General features: G+C 44.3%; 2 protein-coding genes across 2 annotated transcripts; one reads left to right on the top strand and one right to left on the bottom strand.

Moving 5' to 3' along the window:
• The first annotated feature begins 1105 nt into the window (after positions 1 to 1105).
• si:ch211-196f5.2 (uncharacterized protein LOC556372 homolog) lies at positions 1106 to 2603 on the top strand. Its single transcript, XM_035652314.1, has 4 exons — positions 1106 to 1643; positions 1724 to 1823; positions 1916 to 2045; positions 2470 to 2603. The coding sequence occupies exons 1-4, from the start codon at positions 1516 to 1518 to the stop codon at positions 2559 to 2561; spliced, it is 450 nt and encodes a 149-aa protein (XP_035508207.1). The 5' UTR covers positions 1106 to 1515; the 3' UTR covers positions 2562 to 2603.
• Positions 2604 to 2982: 379 nt separating this feature from the next.
• ipo4 (importin 4) lies at positions 2983 to 14214 on the bottom strand. The gene is made up of 28 exons (XM_035656567.1): positions 13799 to 14214; positions 13328 to 13414; positions 13138 to 13217; positions 12984 to 13025; positions 12553 to 12682; positions 12081 to 12260; positions 11858 to 11923; positions 11641 to 11742; positions 11464 to 11547; positions 11004 to 11159; positions 10826 to 10879; positions 10573 to 10682; positions 10306 to 10414; positions 9882 to 10011; positions 9474 to 9587; positions 9043 to 9156; positions 8556 to 8679; positions 8277 to 8388; positions 8052 to 8179; positions 7879 to 7956; positions 7701 to 7758; positions 6869 to 7068; positions 5601 to 5808; positions 4897 to 5123; positions 4653 to 4785; positions 4401 to 4505; positions 3822 to 3891; positions 2983 to 3560 (listed from the first exon to the last, which is right to left on the bottom strand). The coding sequence occupies exons 1-28, from the start codon at positions 13862 to 13864 to the stop codon at positions 3430 to 3432; spliced, it is 3198 nt and encodes a 1065-aa protein (XP_035512460.1). The 5' UTR covers positions 13865 to 14214; the 3' UTR covers positions 2983 to 3429.
• Positions 14215 to 15853: the final 1639 nt, after the last annotated feature.

The following is a 15853-nucleotide window of genomic DNA, read 5'->3' as shown; positions in this document are numbered from 1 at the left end:
GTGTGTGTGTGTGTGTAGGAGTAACATCCTCATGTGGCACCTCGCTGTGACTGAGAGGCCTGAGCTGAGGTCAGTGCTGCAGTCACAGAACAGAAATCCTCCTTCACATCAACACAGAAGAATGGTCCTTTTGTTGATACCACTTGTGATGCATTCAGGTTGCGGTGCTGTGCCAGGAAATGTCCTTTCCACTGCCACGTAATGTTTTGATCCAAAAATACAGCTCAAAAGCAGCTTGACGGTTAGTCGCCTCTGGCACAAACAGAGGTTACAGTGGGCGTCCCACTCCACTCCTGCTGCTAAATCTAAGTGGGACTTCACTGTGTGGATACATTCAAGTGACAACTCTCTGCGTTCACCAACAACGACCCTTTTCACGCACAAGTAGTCACGTGATCCACTGGAAATCCAACATGTGCTCCCATAAGCTGCTGATTAAACACTCAGCCTCCCTTTATGCTCCATACATTCCCGGGCCTTTACATCATCTGTGTCCCGCAGTGCTGACGGGAGGCGGCGATCAGTGCCAGAGGGTTTATTGTGGTTGCTCATGGACTGGTTGGAAAAAGATCTCTGCCGTACAGGACAACGTATACCTGCTCCACGGCCACGGGGACGACACGTGTCCCATGTTTGTGTCCCCCTTTGTAAAACGGAGCAGGGATTTTTCAAAAGTTGAATATGTGACGAGGCGTTGTGAACGGCCCATATATCAACCTCCCGCTCACCTCAGCTGTCAGAGAAATGAGAACGGAGGAGGAACAAATGATAAGTGGAGGTGTAGATATGGTGGATCATCTCATTACAGTCATAAATCTGTCCACGCTGAACCTCTAGTGACCTCTTAGCATGTTGTCACGTCTTATGTAACTAAATGTATACATTTAAAAGGTTTGAACAAAAGAGAAGTCATAAAGAATCACACACCTTCTCCATTTACAGTCCGAACATACACAAATAAACACTTCACCCACGCCTGCTCAGAGATAACACACACACACACACACACACCTGGCAGTACAAACACCACCATCCGTCCATCACCCCCCTGACAGTCTAATAAACCTAACATCTGAGTGACACATAACACACATTCATACCGGCTGCTTATATCAGCCAGGGGGGCCGAACACAAGTGTGCTGGCATCAGACACACACACACACTCTCTCTCACACTTTCCAGAAGCCTTTATCATCAGAAGAGGCAGAGCTCTGAATCATCGGCCCCCGAGAGCAGGAGGAGAGCAGGAGGAGAGCAGGAGGAGAGCAGGGCCAGTCGGTATCTGCAACAACACGGCCGCTGGAGACAAAGAGGTGCAGACGGCGAGCATCAGTCAGAGATAAAGCGGGCTGAAGGCGAGAGACACGGCGCCTTATTCTGTTTGAGATACCGATCAGAAAGTCAAGCTGGCAGCGGACGAGACAAAAAGCTTGTTGGAGGAGGCCGATGTGGAGCGGGCCGACGGGGGACAGGACAGCCCGGCAGGCAGGGACTCCCCCGGGCCACGTGGCAAGATGGTGCGCGTTGAGCTGGAGTGGGAGATCCCCATGTCGGTGACCCTGCCCGTCCAGGTGCAGCCCGACCCGGCGCACCAACCGTTCCCCTTTCTGGACACGACACTGGCCGACCTGGGCATCCAAGAGTGAGTGAGGGGAGGAGGGGGGTTAAAAGAGCACTCTGATATGCATTGCTTAACAAGTTTGTGTGCTTGTGTGCGTTCAGGTCCGAGGTGAAGGAGAGGGTGGTGTGGGTGGACACCAAGAAGACCCAGGTTAAGAACAAAGCAGGGAAGCTGAAGGAGAAAGAGATCACCATCCTCGAGGTACGGCCACTGAAGCTCCAGATCCATTTAGAGCTCGTGTTTTGGTCTGAGGCAGGGCGGTAAGATGACGAGCACTGTGTGTCCTCCTGCAGGTGAGAGTGAAAGCCCAGAAGCCTGGAGACAAGCAGCTCCAGGAAGTCCTGTACAGCACAGAGGCCCACACCGACCGCTCCTTCTGTCGCACAGGAATGAACATCCTGCCCTGGAAACACACATCTACAGGTGGGGAAGCCGTTTCCATCAGTCCAGCTGCAAAACGCTGCAATTTAACACCTGTCGAGTTTAAAATGTAACATAGTGCCGTTATGTCAGCTCTCTCGGGGTTTGATTCATGGTTGATGTTATAATGGAGGGTTTATTTCTGTATGTGACCTGAGCCCTGCCAGTCTGCGGCGCCCTCTCCGATAACGGTGAACTGTCAGGCTGGCACTGCAATGAGATCACTGTAAACATTACATCAGCGTCCAGATAAAGCCTCGGACCTCAACAGGAATTATTAAACCTGTTTGATGTATCTCCTGTGGTGTTGTGTGTTAGCTCGTGTTTCCACAGCTGCTACGGAGGTGTGGTATTTGTCCCTTTCAGCGTTAGCGCAGGCGGATATATCTGCGCACGCATTTCAAATAAGCCTGTTTGTTTGTGGCAGGGGAGGACGGACTGACACCGGTGCAGATGACTATGGCGTTGGAAAAGCAGCAGCCGGTCATTACGGAGGCCCAGGGACAGCGGGAGATCTGAGGAGCAGCAGAGTCCACGGCAAAGCAATTTTTAAAAACTCCATTTTGATTTCAAGTTGCTAGTTTGCATTTATTTAGAGGTTTCAAAGTGTCCACAGTTTCTCTTTCTACAGTGAGCGGAGGTTGGATGCATTGTAGCATGGGGTAAAGTCTTTGTAGCATTTGTAAAAATCTCTTGCACTTAAATATGTTAAATATGTGTTGCAGGATGTGTTGCATACAGTCACAGGCTGAGCTGCTATTAGCGCTAACAGTAAGTGGTTTGTTTGTTTTTATATAACAACTGAGTGTGGCCTATCAGCTCCGTATTAGTCAGTGAGCTCTGGGGGTTCTCGCTGCAGTGTTTCACACAGCCCATTAGAGAAACCCCTTCGTAAGCAGCTGATAACTCTCTGAGTAAGGCAACGCTAGAAGAGATCACATAGGGATCAGAGGTTTACAGTCCACTGACTTACACTGGGAGATGGGAATGAAAAATGACATTTATCAGGAGATCAAATTCATTGTTTCACACTCAGATAGGAAAGCCAGATGTCTGTCCAAACAGGCAGAGAGGGGACAGCAGCAATTAATAGTAGCACTTTACAGGAATAACAGGGAAACAAAATACAATGTAACAACACAGGATGGTAAACCCTAACTCTTAAAATAATAAAACTTCAACATAGCATGCATGTGAGCAAATAAATTAAAAGTTAGTACTCTGAAGCATAGCTGCTGAATGTGATAATAACTACTAGAATGGTTGAAGTGCTGTATTAAATCACTTTGGGGAAACGTCTCAAATAACTGCCCCATTGTCCACCTACAGTATAAAAATTCATAGTTTTGGCTGGCTTTCACTAAGAGTGGAAGAATGTGTGTGCGCGCTACGAGGCAGAGATGGCCGCGCTAAGTTTGGCCTTCTGCTCTCCAGGAAGTGAGGTCACCGCTGCTTGGAAGTCTGCAGAGTGGTGCTGGGCAAATTCTTTCATCAGCACGGCCAAAGTGTTCTGGGTCTCTGTGGAGGAAAGACAAAAGAAGAGTTGAGGGATGACAGAAAGACAGTGAAGACAGATGAGGAACGTTCCAGCAGCATGCTGATGAGAACCCTGCAGGGACTGAGGGAGGATGATCAGTGGAGGCTGTACGAGGGTCTCTGTATTTTTCAGTCACATAAGATGTTCACATAGCTTTAAAGAGAGTTTGAGCTTTGAGTTTAGTTTGGATGAGTCAGTGCAGTTTATATAAACAGGCTGCCTGTTACTGAAGAATTATTCACCTGTGTCAACGCTCTTGTTGCCAAAGACATGACTGGAAGCTGCGACTATGGGCTTCATCAGCTTCACAATCTAAAAAAGAAAAGAAATAGAATCATTTGAAAAAGATTAGAAGGAATATGTTATTTCAGGACTGTCATCAAGGCAGTTTATTAAAACGGACACTTTTGAATTGAATGTTTAGCTTTGTGCATCCTGTGTTCATCTCTCTGTCTTGTTAAATTGCTAAACATTTGTCTAAATTCTTTAAGATTGCATGATGTAGAGAGTTTAAATACACAGTAGTGTGTTAATACTGTATAAAACATAACAAAATGTCATTAAAAAAATAAGCGAAAGATTTGCCTGATCGTGGTTTCTACATGTGTACAGCTGCTGCAGAAGGAATAACGTACTTTCCCTCACTTTCTAACATCTTCGTTGTCAGAAGAAAATCTAAAAACGACCCCTTTCAGGCGTGAGGTAAAGCACTGAAACAGAACTGGTTACCAATTGTACCTGTAGTGCTTTCAACACTCGATCTCAACACATATACCTTCTACACAGACTGTAACAGCGTGTTAATGGTGCTTGTGCTGTACCAGAGCAGGACTGTTGGTGTAGAGCATAGCCAGGCAGCTGAACACCGTCTTGTTCTCCTCCATGTCTTCTTTGAGGGGAAGACGAGCCACCAGTGCAGGAACCACCTGTTGAGCACACCGTGTGATTGGACTGAGCTACCTAAGTTTCACTGAATTTCCTGCGTGTGAAAATGTGCTGTCAGGAGTAAAGATCACTTGTGGTGGCTGAAATAGAAACGATCTTGGCAGTAGAGGTGCACACAGCAAATATACCTGCTCCAGAGGGACAGCGTCTACATTGCTCATGATCATCCTGCAGAGGGCAGCGCACAGGTTGTCAATCACCCTGAGGTCTGACTCTTTGGTCAGCATGTTGGAGAACACAGACAGCATCATGGGATAGTCTCTGCGACACACTTCACTAAGGAACAGCTGTGTGTGAGGTTGATGTTTTAAACCGTGCATTGTTACACAACACGTCCGCTCTCACAGAAACACACACAAGTGAGAAGGATACGACACAATGATGGGTCCAGCAGCCTGGGCCAGACAGCCCAGTCCGAACACGCTGTTGTTGCGGACCTCAGGATCGCTGTCCCTCACTCCAGCTACCAGCACGGGAAGCAGACGATTGGACAGTCGGCCTGCCACGCCCCGGCCCCCGGACACGCTCACAAGGGCGTGCAGGATTTCTCCAATTGTTCCCACAGAGAAGGACCGGTCTGCCACCGTGCACGAGGATTTCTTTTGAGGGAGAAAGAAAATGAATGAGTGCGATACTGACCAAGCATTACTTTGTGGCGATAAAGCTCGTCTAAATAGAAACGTTTTGTACCATTATGACAGTGTTTCTACCCCAATCCTTTAATGGCTCCAAAAAAAGGTCCTTGCTTGTAGTTAAAAATTCAATAAGCTTGCAGTAAGCTAATGAGCTCGTTTTATAGATATAAATAACTCCATGGATACAGAGAGTGAGCTACTGTTTTGCCACAGTGTCCTTGTTTCCAGTCAGGTCTTTTTAAACATACAAATGTCTCTTGTATATAATCAACCAATCTTAAAGTCAAAGTCTGATCTCTTGTAGTTGCAAAGAGTTTAGAGTAACTCCCTCTCTGCTGCACTTTGTAAGAAATCAGCAGCAGTTTCTGGAGTTACAGCATCACTATCGGACATGTAAGACTTCTGCTGAACTGCTGTGCCTGTTAGGACGTCGGGACTCACAGCTTTGCTCATGATGAGAGGCAGCAGGTCGTTGAGGAAAGGGGCGAAGTGGTCCGCAGGCACAGAGGAAGCCAGCAGGGGAATTCCCTCCCCGGCAAACTCCTGGAGCATAGCGTCATACTCCGCCTGAACCAGAAAGCATAGCGACAGGAAGCACACGGAGTGAACGGACAGTGACGTGGACGAAAGTTTAAAACTGACACGGCTGCTTCAGTGTTACCAATTCAACTATAAATATGTTAATCTCATTATAAGTAATACAAACAAAGACACCTACCTTGAACTTTAAGAAACTATATGTGTTCCACACCATCGAGATTGATGACCCTGCATGGTACATGTGTAGAATGAACCAAAACACATAGACATGAATCGAATTACCTCGACGGATACACATGTGTTGCGTCGTAAGAAAAACATCAAATTGATAGTGAACCACATTGTATCACATTGAATCTATCAACTGCTGAGATGAACCTATTGAAATATGATAGACAGGATAACGCACAATCTGTTAGTTCTTGGCACTGAGGCTCATCACCACACCACACCACCACCGCCCTGATCATGAACAGTAAACACTGAACGTACCCAGAGACAACACTACTGCGCATGATCGACCTATCCTCCAGAAAATACATATAGAACTTAGCTTCTCACATAGAATAAATGGCCCCTACCACCTGCATCTATCTACTATATGATCAGTACCTCCTCTCATCTACCCACTTTTTCTTGAGTTACAATCACGGAATGCAGCATTGTCTGATGATGACCATATCATTGTCTAGTAGTCTGTGATAGGGCTTATATATAGAAACATCTCGGATCCTTGCATAGACTTCCTCTCTATGGTGGTGAGGCGCGCTCTGTGTTAAGTGGATCGAATACTCTGTGCAAAACGTTATATCCGCTAGCGCTCAGCTACCTGCATCACTATACCCTGACCTCGTCTCTACCAAAACAACCCTCTCCCAGCTAGATCATGCGCTGCTGTATCTGCACTCCCCGGATCTTCCACCAAAGCAACGGACTAGCCAACCCAGTGCTACTACGCTCACCATAAATCCAGCAATAGGGAATACATCGCACAGCGAAATCACCCAGAGATCGGAAGGAAATAGGATTCAAGAACTTACAAAAATAAGTATGATCTGCACTCCGCAATAACCTGTCTGGTAACATGCTCTTAAAAAACTGGTTACCTAGCTAATGATAGAGTAAAGTATAGATCTGTTTAGAGCCTGCTTTCCACGATTGATGACGTTCATTCATAATATTCACTGCAGCAGAAAGCAGTGCTGCCAATTTCTGTATTTCCTAAACAATAGTGACAGCAGTGCAGAGTTCCTGAGGCTTTACCCTGATGGTTAGCCTCAGTGGGAGTCTCCTTCCACACTTGGTGCTGAGCTCGACAAAACTGGCCCATGGCTCCAAATGCTGCCCTGCGGACGTCCTCGTGGGGAAACTAGTGAGGGAAGGTACAAAAATGTATCAAGTTACAGCACAATGGGTAGTGTTGCATAGAGCAGTGATTTATGGGGTCACGACTAAAAGACCAAGCACCTGCCACTCAGAAGTGTTAAACAAAACAATTAACAGATAATCTAAAGGTTTCTTTCTTGAAGAATAACAGCTGCCCACTGGACAGAGGAAGGTAAATAATCAAGACAGGATTATTACTAAATTATTATTTGATATCCTTAGCTCTTGGGGAAAATGTGTCTCTTCTTAATTAACATTAACAATGCCAACAATGCGTTGCGTGCAGTTCTCAGGGACCAACTCCAGCTCTGAGGTGTCTTGGTCAATGTCGATTGGAGGAGTATTCATCCAACAAACATCTCTTTTGAGGTGGGAGGAAACCGGCGCAGACACAAAAAGAGAAACGTCCCACAAAAATACATTACTTTTATATGATGATAGAAGACATGCTCGGAGTTCAAGACTAACATTATCCATCTACCTACAGACACTTCTATTTATAGACAGAGGCAAACCCACAGAGACACAATGTATGCACAAACACAGACCGCAGTGTCCTTTACAGCACATTAGACAGAGAGGGATGACTGGGGCTCACCAGCCACAGTGACTTACATCTCTCAGCTCATAAACCTGCTGGAAGCTGGACTCCAGGAAGGGCTGGAAGGCAACACTGTCAGGGGAAACACCAACAAGTTCAAATATAGACACACACACACACACAAGAAATATAAGACAGACTGTAATTTATGAGACTCTATGAGACTGGATCCTCTGTAAAGGTCTTCATTACCCCGTGCTGAAGGCAATCTCTCCCAGTGCATCACAGGCGTCCTCCTTCTCATCGATGTAGGCGTTTTCCACACTGAACCTGAGAGACACATGAATAGACGTGGTGTCACACAGAGTGAGAGCAGGGGTAGTGAATAAACATCCACCTGCATGGGAACGTTTATGATCCCTAACCCTGCAACATCATGGATATCCGTCTCAGCGTCATCTTCCAGAAAATCATCCACATCTTTTTCTCCCTCATTGTCATCATCGTCGTCATCGTCCAGCAGGACAAAAGTCTTGTCCTCCTCAAGGTGAGCCTGAAGAGAGGAGTGAGGAGGATAAGAAGTGAAATGATGAATTATTTATATTGTGAACAGCCTGTAGGTTTAGGAGTGTTGTCTGTGTGCTTTATACCGTAATGCCTTCATTGGACTTGAGGGCGAGCAGCATGACTGTTGTAATGGCAGTGAGGTGGGGAGTCAGGCACTCTGGACTGACTGTGGATACAGCAGAGTAAAGACTGTACCTGACAGAGGAACACAGAGAGAGGTCAAGTAAAAGTAAGAAAACAAAGTGGGTTTATGTTATTGTAGAATATTATTTAGATAATAACAATTATGTGTATGCTAACAGCCTCTGTGTGTGGACGGGCAAAAAGCCCCGAAACATTCACACACACACTAAATGACATACGTGCAGCGTCTCAAGTCAGGGTCGTCAATGGTGTCAGTGAGGTTGAGGCCCAGCCGGACACACTCCGCAGCAAGGGGACTGAAGACATCTTTGCCGATGGTACGCGCCAGCACAGAGAGAGTATCTAACAACAGCAGCAGAATATAATCAACACGGATTCATTCATTCACGCTGTTTGCTGTGTTGATGCAATGTTTTGTTCCCATAACGGAGTAAACTGAAACTACAGCGGCTCAATGACAGGGCTTCCTAAAGGAAACCTGGGATCACAGTACCATTTTGCATCTGAACAATACAATAGGTCTTTGCTTTTGGCCCGCAGCCCACCATTAAGGTTCAGTTTTAACCTTCCAAAAGAAAACATCTTGTCACCGAGCAGCGGCGCCAAGATGTCACCGGGGTTAAGTGGTAGAAAATGTTTTTGTTCTAAATGTACCAACATCAAAACGTCTTCCTTTTCCTTTGCATACCTCTGGGGTTTACCTACCTAAGGACTGAGTTTGCAGAGACCTCATTTCCTCCGTGGTGGCAGTCAGGAAGGCCTTCAGACTTTCAATAACTGGAGGGAAGTAGGGCACCAGCAGCTCCTTGGCAGCATTGGCTGATAAGACAGTGGTTAAAGGGGACCACGGTCATTTCACAAGTGTTTACAGGTTGACATCTTACAAGAGTAGCGTGACATGAATAGCACCTTCAGCCACTAAAGACCTGCTGTGTTGTTTGGCTCATCAGCATCAGAAAAAGCCATTTTAAACTAAATGACCCTATAGACTTGAAAGTGCTCAAAAAGTACCATTACGTTTCTAATAAAAATCTTCTTGTGTGTTTTTGTGTTTGAATTTGGAAGAAAACTGAACACAGTGAGACATAATGTGTTAAACCTTTAACTTACACTGAAGGTCTTTGACAGCTTCTTACCTATAGCACCTATGGCAGACACAGCCAGCTCTTTTATCTTGAGGTTTTCAGTGTTGTTGAGGGCAGACAACATAGTCTCCATCAGGGTGGGCAGGTACGGCTCAATATCTGCTCCTGTTCAGCAAAACAGAAAGAGCAAATAAAGTAAATCCTGTTACAAAAACAAAACAAAAAGATAAATCATTGGTAATAATAAAGTTACACTGTATGATGGAACAAATGAAACTAATGAATAATACTGAACATACTGAATAACTGACTGTTTTTTTACTGGTTCATTGAAAAGTATGTTGTTGTTTTTTAAACTGAGTAGAAGTTTCAAAGTTAGGTTCATGTTTGTGGAAGTTTAATGTTTCATTGTGCAGTGTGCAGTGTGTCAGTCACTGCATTAACCTATTTTCAAGTTACCTAGGTTCTCCATGAAGTTCTCTAGGGCATAAAAGGCCTTAGTAACATGGCCGACCTTGGCCTGGTTCAAGGATGACAGGTATCCCAGCAGCAGAGGCATTATTTCTGTACAATACTTGCTCACTTCAGGCTGGAAGAAAAGGTGGAAAACAGAGTGAACATATTATATTCTATATTCTTATATTCTGTAAAACCACAGATTTACAGGTGCACTTATATTTAGAAAATCAATCAATACTCAAAGTGAGCTGATGCCAAGAGACGTGATATTGTACTGTCATTGGTATCCACCCACTGAACTCATTGAACTGAACTGAAGCCCTCACTGAACGCTGAGTAATAAATATAAATAATAAATACACTTTTCATTCAAACTATACTCTCAAAAAATGTTGCTGTGATGTGATGTGATGTGTGAACTCACCTGTAAATGCTCAGAGAACTGTCCGAGGGCAAAAAGGCCGGCACTGCGCACCACCTGATTACTGTCAGAAAGACTCTGGCACACTGTCTGCAGCACTGATGACAACATCCTATCACAGACGCACACAAAAAGATGAATGTACTCAAACTCTGCTGATTGTTATTAGTCAGCTAACAGACCCCCCCTCACAGAGGATATGCAGCTCACAGCAAAATAAATGAATTTTAAAAAAGCATAGGAAGCTTTTTCCATGTTAACTGGACATACTTGGTGCGGATGTGGTCAGCACAACCTTCAGCCAGCACAGCAAGACACATAAGAGCCCCCTTCCTCTGATAGGGGTTTTCACTGGTAAGGCAGGCCTGAGTGAGGGGCATCTAAAACACGAGAGAGCACATTGTCAGGGGGCAGTAACAGAGTCAGGGGTATTTAAATGCACACTGCAGTTTTAAAGATTAATCAACACAAACAAAAACACGACAAATCTGTTATTGTTAACATCTACTTCTAGTTGACCTACCAGCTGTTGAAACAGTTTCTCGGGGGGCATATGGAGTGCCATCGTGTCGATAATCTGGAAATACAACAACAAGATTTAATGGAGTTGCAATTTCACAAAGAATCTACTAAATGACTGCAACGTACATTGTGTTATACAACATAAGAATACTTATACGTATATCAACACAAACAAGCACCTGAGCAGCGCAGTGTTTGGGATTGTCATTGTCTGAGCCATCTCCGCTGTCATCCTCTTCATCCTCTGGGTCCTGCTCACCAGGAGGGGGCGCTGCAACCAGCACAGGGAAAATGGCCTGCAGGATGGGGTTCAGCAACTTCTGCTTCAGCACCGCCTACAAAGAAGGAAAAGGAGGATTTTGTTTCATCATTTAGTCCATGTAATGTTCATAGTCAAGCACTTTGTTTCTGGACACTGTGTGTAATTAGCTCAGCAAATGTTTCTTCCTCAAATGTAGATGTAGAGAAATTTCCCAGAGAAGTGAAGGTTAGTTTTGCAGTTGTCCCAAAACAGGGGAAAGGAGCTCATTTGTAGCCAGTGAACAGTCAAAGACAAACATCTGCTCAAGATCTGCTACAACTATCTGCATATAAAAAAATAATTATATATTAATTATAGCAGCCGATGAGTGACTTTACCTTGCTCTTCAGTTTGATGAGGAAGGCAATACAAGAGAGTGCTTTCACCCGCAGAGAGTCACTCAGTGCGGTGTCACTGCCCACCTGACACAAACATTGATATTGAAGGTTGTTAGAAATGTGAAATTCAGAACACAAAACTGGACAGTAAAGACAGTTCAGACGTTCAGCTCCCACCTCCAAGCAGAAGCGGACAATGTCAGCAATATGAGGGACGACGATGGACACCTCACTCTCCATGAGCTCATTAAACACCTCCATGGCCTCGCTGGCTTGGGTCTGTGCAGACAGACAAACCACATCACTTAACAGGTCTGATTTATTCAAACCCTTTCATATAAGTAACTGGCAACAGAAACAACAATATGAGTAAAAAATATCTTTAACCCATCACCTGATCTGCCTTGATGAGGTGTTTCAGCGCCACAATCAGACTTGGGATGATAGAACGCATCTGGTTCTGTAGGGAGGCAAAACGTCATCACGTGTTCAAAAGGACCGTGTTTAGATACAAGTTACACCGTAATGCTTCAACTTAGTCTGCGATGTATCAAAAGGCATCTGTGATAGTTTGAATGTCTATACACGACAAAGTTAAACCAGTAACAGTGCCTCACCATCTCTTCTGTGCCGGTGTACGCAGTAATGGCTGTGAGGGTGAGGATGCAGTAGTACAAGGCTGTTGGGTTGTTGTGGTCCTGCAGTACAGTACTAAACAGCTGTAGCAGCTGGCAGTAGTGAGGCTTGAAGGGCTCCGGGTTTGACTCCATCACCTTATTCAGCAGCATGAGGCCAATCTGTGAGGACAAAACAGTGCAGATATTCAAAGGCTGTTATTGAGCGTGTAACACAACATGATTTAAAGACTGCATTGTTTAAGTAATTCTGAACAAACAAACTCTTAAGTTGATCATTCACTTATGAATTGTGGCCCATATTTAGAGAAGTTAATTGTGGGTCATGCGGGCTGGAAAATAAACACTAATCCGTATCCATAGCTTATTAATCAGTCCAGAGAGCCATCATTTGTTCACTGTTAAATTAGTAGATGTATTAACCGTATATCTCCATTTGTAGGTGATCCTGTACCTGTCTATCATGAGGGTTGCTGCTCTTTGTGGACTGATTGAGGAGCTGCAGCAGAGCAGGCCAGCGGTCTGGTGTCTCATGTTTAACCATCACAGCGCACAGCTGGGAGAGCGAGTGCTGCACAGTGTGCCTGCAAAACACACATACGTGGATATATATATAGAGATATATGCACAGAAATCAGGCTCATTCACACTTGACATTTCAGAAGTGTGTACAGCTTTATATGGCCACACGAACTCAAGTAACATTTCATCTGTGTCAACGGCATTTACAACAAATAAAATCTGGGTCACCTAAGACACAGGAAGTTATTAGTGTATATATTTATATATATATATATTCGTACTATAAATATTATATAATACTATATATACGTTACTATACATAATACGTACTATATATATATATATATATATGGAATAACTTACTCTGCTTCCTGCATGAAGGTCTGCAGCACCACTGCCTTAAGGCTGTATGAATAAAGACAAACATGATTACAACTTACTCAAATTCACTTGGGCTATAACCACTACAACACACTTAACTTAATAATACTTCAATGAAAAAAAGTAGTGCACAAACCTCTCTCTGTCGTTGGGGCTAATTTTCTTCCAGTGTTTCTTCACTCTCAACCGCAGCATCACTGCAGCTGACTGACGAATCTAAGAGTTTAGACGAACGCACACAACAAGAATCACTCTAGTTCACATACACAAACTTTACATTAACGCCACAGTAAGTTATAAAACAATCACACACACAGACACAATACCTGTGGATTCTGGGAGCCGCTCATCACAGCACACAGGGCTGGTATAATGGCTGGGTCTTTGAACGCCTGTTTCAGCTGGGCTGTGGCCTAAAGGGGACAAAAGAGATGCCACTAAGTTGGCCGGCTGCCACACATAACTAGACATCATTGTAAGAAGTCACATGGCACCAGTGCACATTACAACGTGCAGCCAAATGCCTCAAGGCTGGATTTCTGCTTTTAGAAATAAAGGTGATCGTTAAATTAGCTAGTTACTATAGTTACTTGGCGTTAACTGACCGTTGGCAGCTAATAACGGCTAAAAACCATGACCGATCTTTTTACAGTTAGCTAACGGTAGCCGTACGTTACCAGACGTTACCAGACGTTGGCTTTCTTATTTGGATAACCGTTAACCGTTAGTTTTCCAACTTGTCGTGTGTGTCTAAATGAATGATAAGTTAACTTAAACAAAGTCATTTGTGGCGTTACCTGCTGGATAACTGCATTGTCAGGCTGTGTCAGCTGTGAAAGAATCTGCTCAAGTTCCTCTGTCATCTCGAAAGCTCAGACCTGACACACCTCCTGTCAATCTGCTGTAACCGTTGACGTTAATATTTCGAGTCGAGTGAACGAGTTGCCGGTTTAGCGGTGTGGTTACCGGCGGTGTCCCACGTATGCTACACCTGTCAAGTATGTCAACAACGCCTCTGTGGCAGAGTTAATCGCTAGTTGCGTGAGTTTTGTCGTGAAAACCCACTTTGAAAGACGTCGGTTAGTTATACGTTATACGTTATACGTTATCGAGCCGAACGGCAGTCTGACAGAATCGAACCTCCAGCTCGGTCTGGTCCGTTAATGCTTCAACTGCCAGCACGCGGGGCAGAACCGGCCAGGAGTTCCATGTGAGTTGAGTTAAAGGGACCTGCGGCTCTCAGTGTTCTCTGGTGGAAACAAACAGCGCCCCCACCGGAGAGGAGGGCACGGTGCGACAATTATAAATCAGTGGAAAGTTAGGATATTAGGTGGAGAGTTTGAATTGTACGCTTCCTTATACTACTCCTCCACTACAGGGAAATATTGTACATCTTATTCCACATTTATCTAACAGCTATATTGTATTATTCATACAAAACATACACGCATTTTGGAAGAGTAGTTTGTGGTGCTGTGGATCCGTTGTGTTACACAGAGAGGTGTTTGTTATTTAGCCTACTCTCAGAGATATGAATGGGGTGGACAAAATATTAGAAACACCTATCAGCTAGACCAATAAATTGGCCAGGCTGACATTTCTGCCAGTATTAGCTGTATTATGAGAAAGAAATTGCAGTAGAGAGGAGGGCTGCAATTATTAGTTATTTTTTTCACTATTGATTCATCTGCTGATATTTTTTTGCATCGATTATCAAAATTGTTATAGAAGTACCAAATGTATTTTTGAGGTAGTTTAGATACAGAGCCTCTATGAGTCTCTAGTTTGTTCACCAGAGCATGTAATTGTTTATTCAGCTGTAAAATCTCAAGAAATTGTTCTCTTGAGCTCTCAGCATTCAATATTGGTCTCTATATACTCTGAATTCAGTATTGGTCCTACTCTTATGATTATCTTAACAATATGATGCAACTTCAACATTTTCCTACACTAGAAATAAGTTAAAATGCGTCTTAAATTGACCAGCTACCACATTTGAGGTGATGCTTACACCAATCAGTAATAATACAAAACTGAAAGTAAGTAAAGTTACTTAACTAAAGGAATTGATTAGTACTTCTTCCACCACAGAAAAGGATTACATCAACAGTGCCTTGTTGTTGCAGGCCAAGGTCACTTGGGAAAAGGGACTCCATACTGGAATAGGTAGCCACATGAGAGGTTATTTGCACACATTTCAGACAACAAAAGAGAGTCTGATGGCCTCGCTCTTCACACTCAAAACACCCATTAGAGGGCCAGCGTGGAATGTGTCATCTGAGGAGAGCAAGAGGTCAAATTCAGCATACTTGGGAAAATGACCCAAGGTTTATCTAGGAGCAAAACATATGCCAACAAACCATAAGTGATTACAATGATGTTGATGTTCAAATGTATCAACCTTTTTCCCAGTAGCAGTGCCTTACAAACACACTAGAGTACAGTGTGCCTGGTCATCAAAGGCCAATCTGTAGCCCGCTCAGCACATACCAATGCTAATGCAATGCACACCTGTTCACCCACGCCCTACACACACCTAAACCAGCGATCCCTTCATGTATGTCTTGGCTTGTACACGATCAGACAAACACACTGTGTCCAGGCAGAGATCAGTAGAAATGCTAATGTGCCCATTAGGCTCACTGTTCTCCCATCGTCTCGTCACTAACTGACTCATTACCACGTCAATACAGCCGAGCAGGGCCAACACAAACAACCTCGATGGTAACGTGCAAGCTAATCTAATTCATCTTTGTGAAAAGGATTGCAAATAGGGCTATGGAGGTTGCGTCAACATGTCCTAACCCACTGTACAGGATTGGGGGATGGGCTCTGAAGCTATAGTCTCTGTC

Source organism: Morone saxatilis, unplaced genomic scaffold (genome assembly GCF_004916995.1).
Source record: "Morone saxatilis isolate NCDOM2014 unplaced genomic scaffold, NCSU_SB_2.0 Contig0, whole genome shotgun sequence".
Lineage (NCBI taxonomy): Eukaryota > Metazoa > Chordata > Actinopteri > Moronidae > Morone > Morone saxatilis.
Note: the sequence above shows the minus strand (reverse complement) of the source record. Positions and strands in the feature narration are given on the sequence as shown.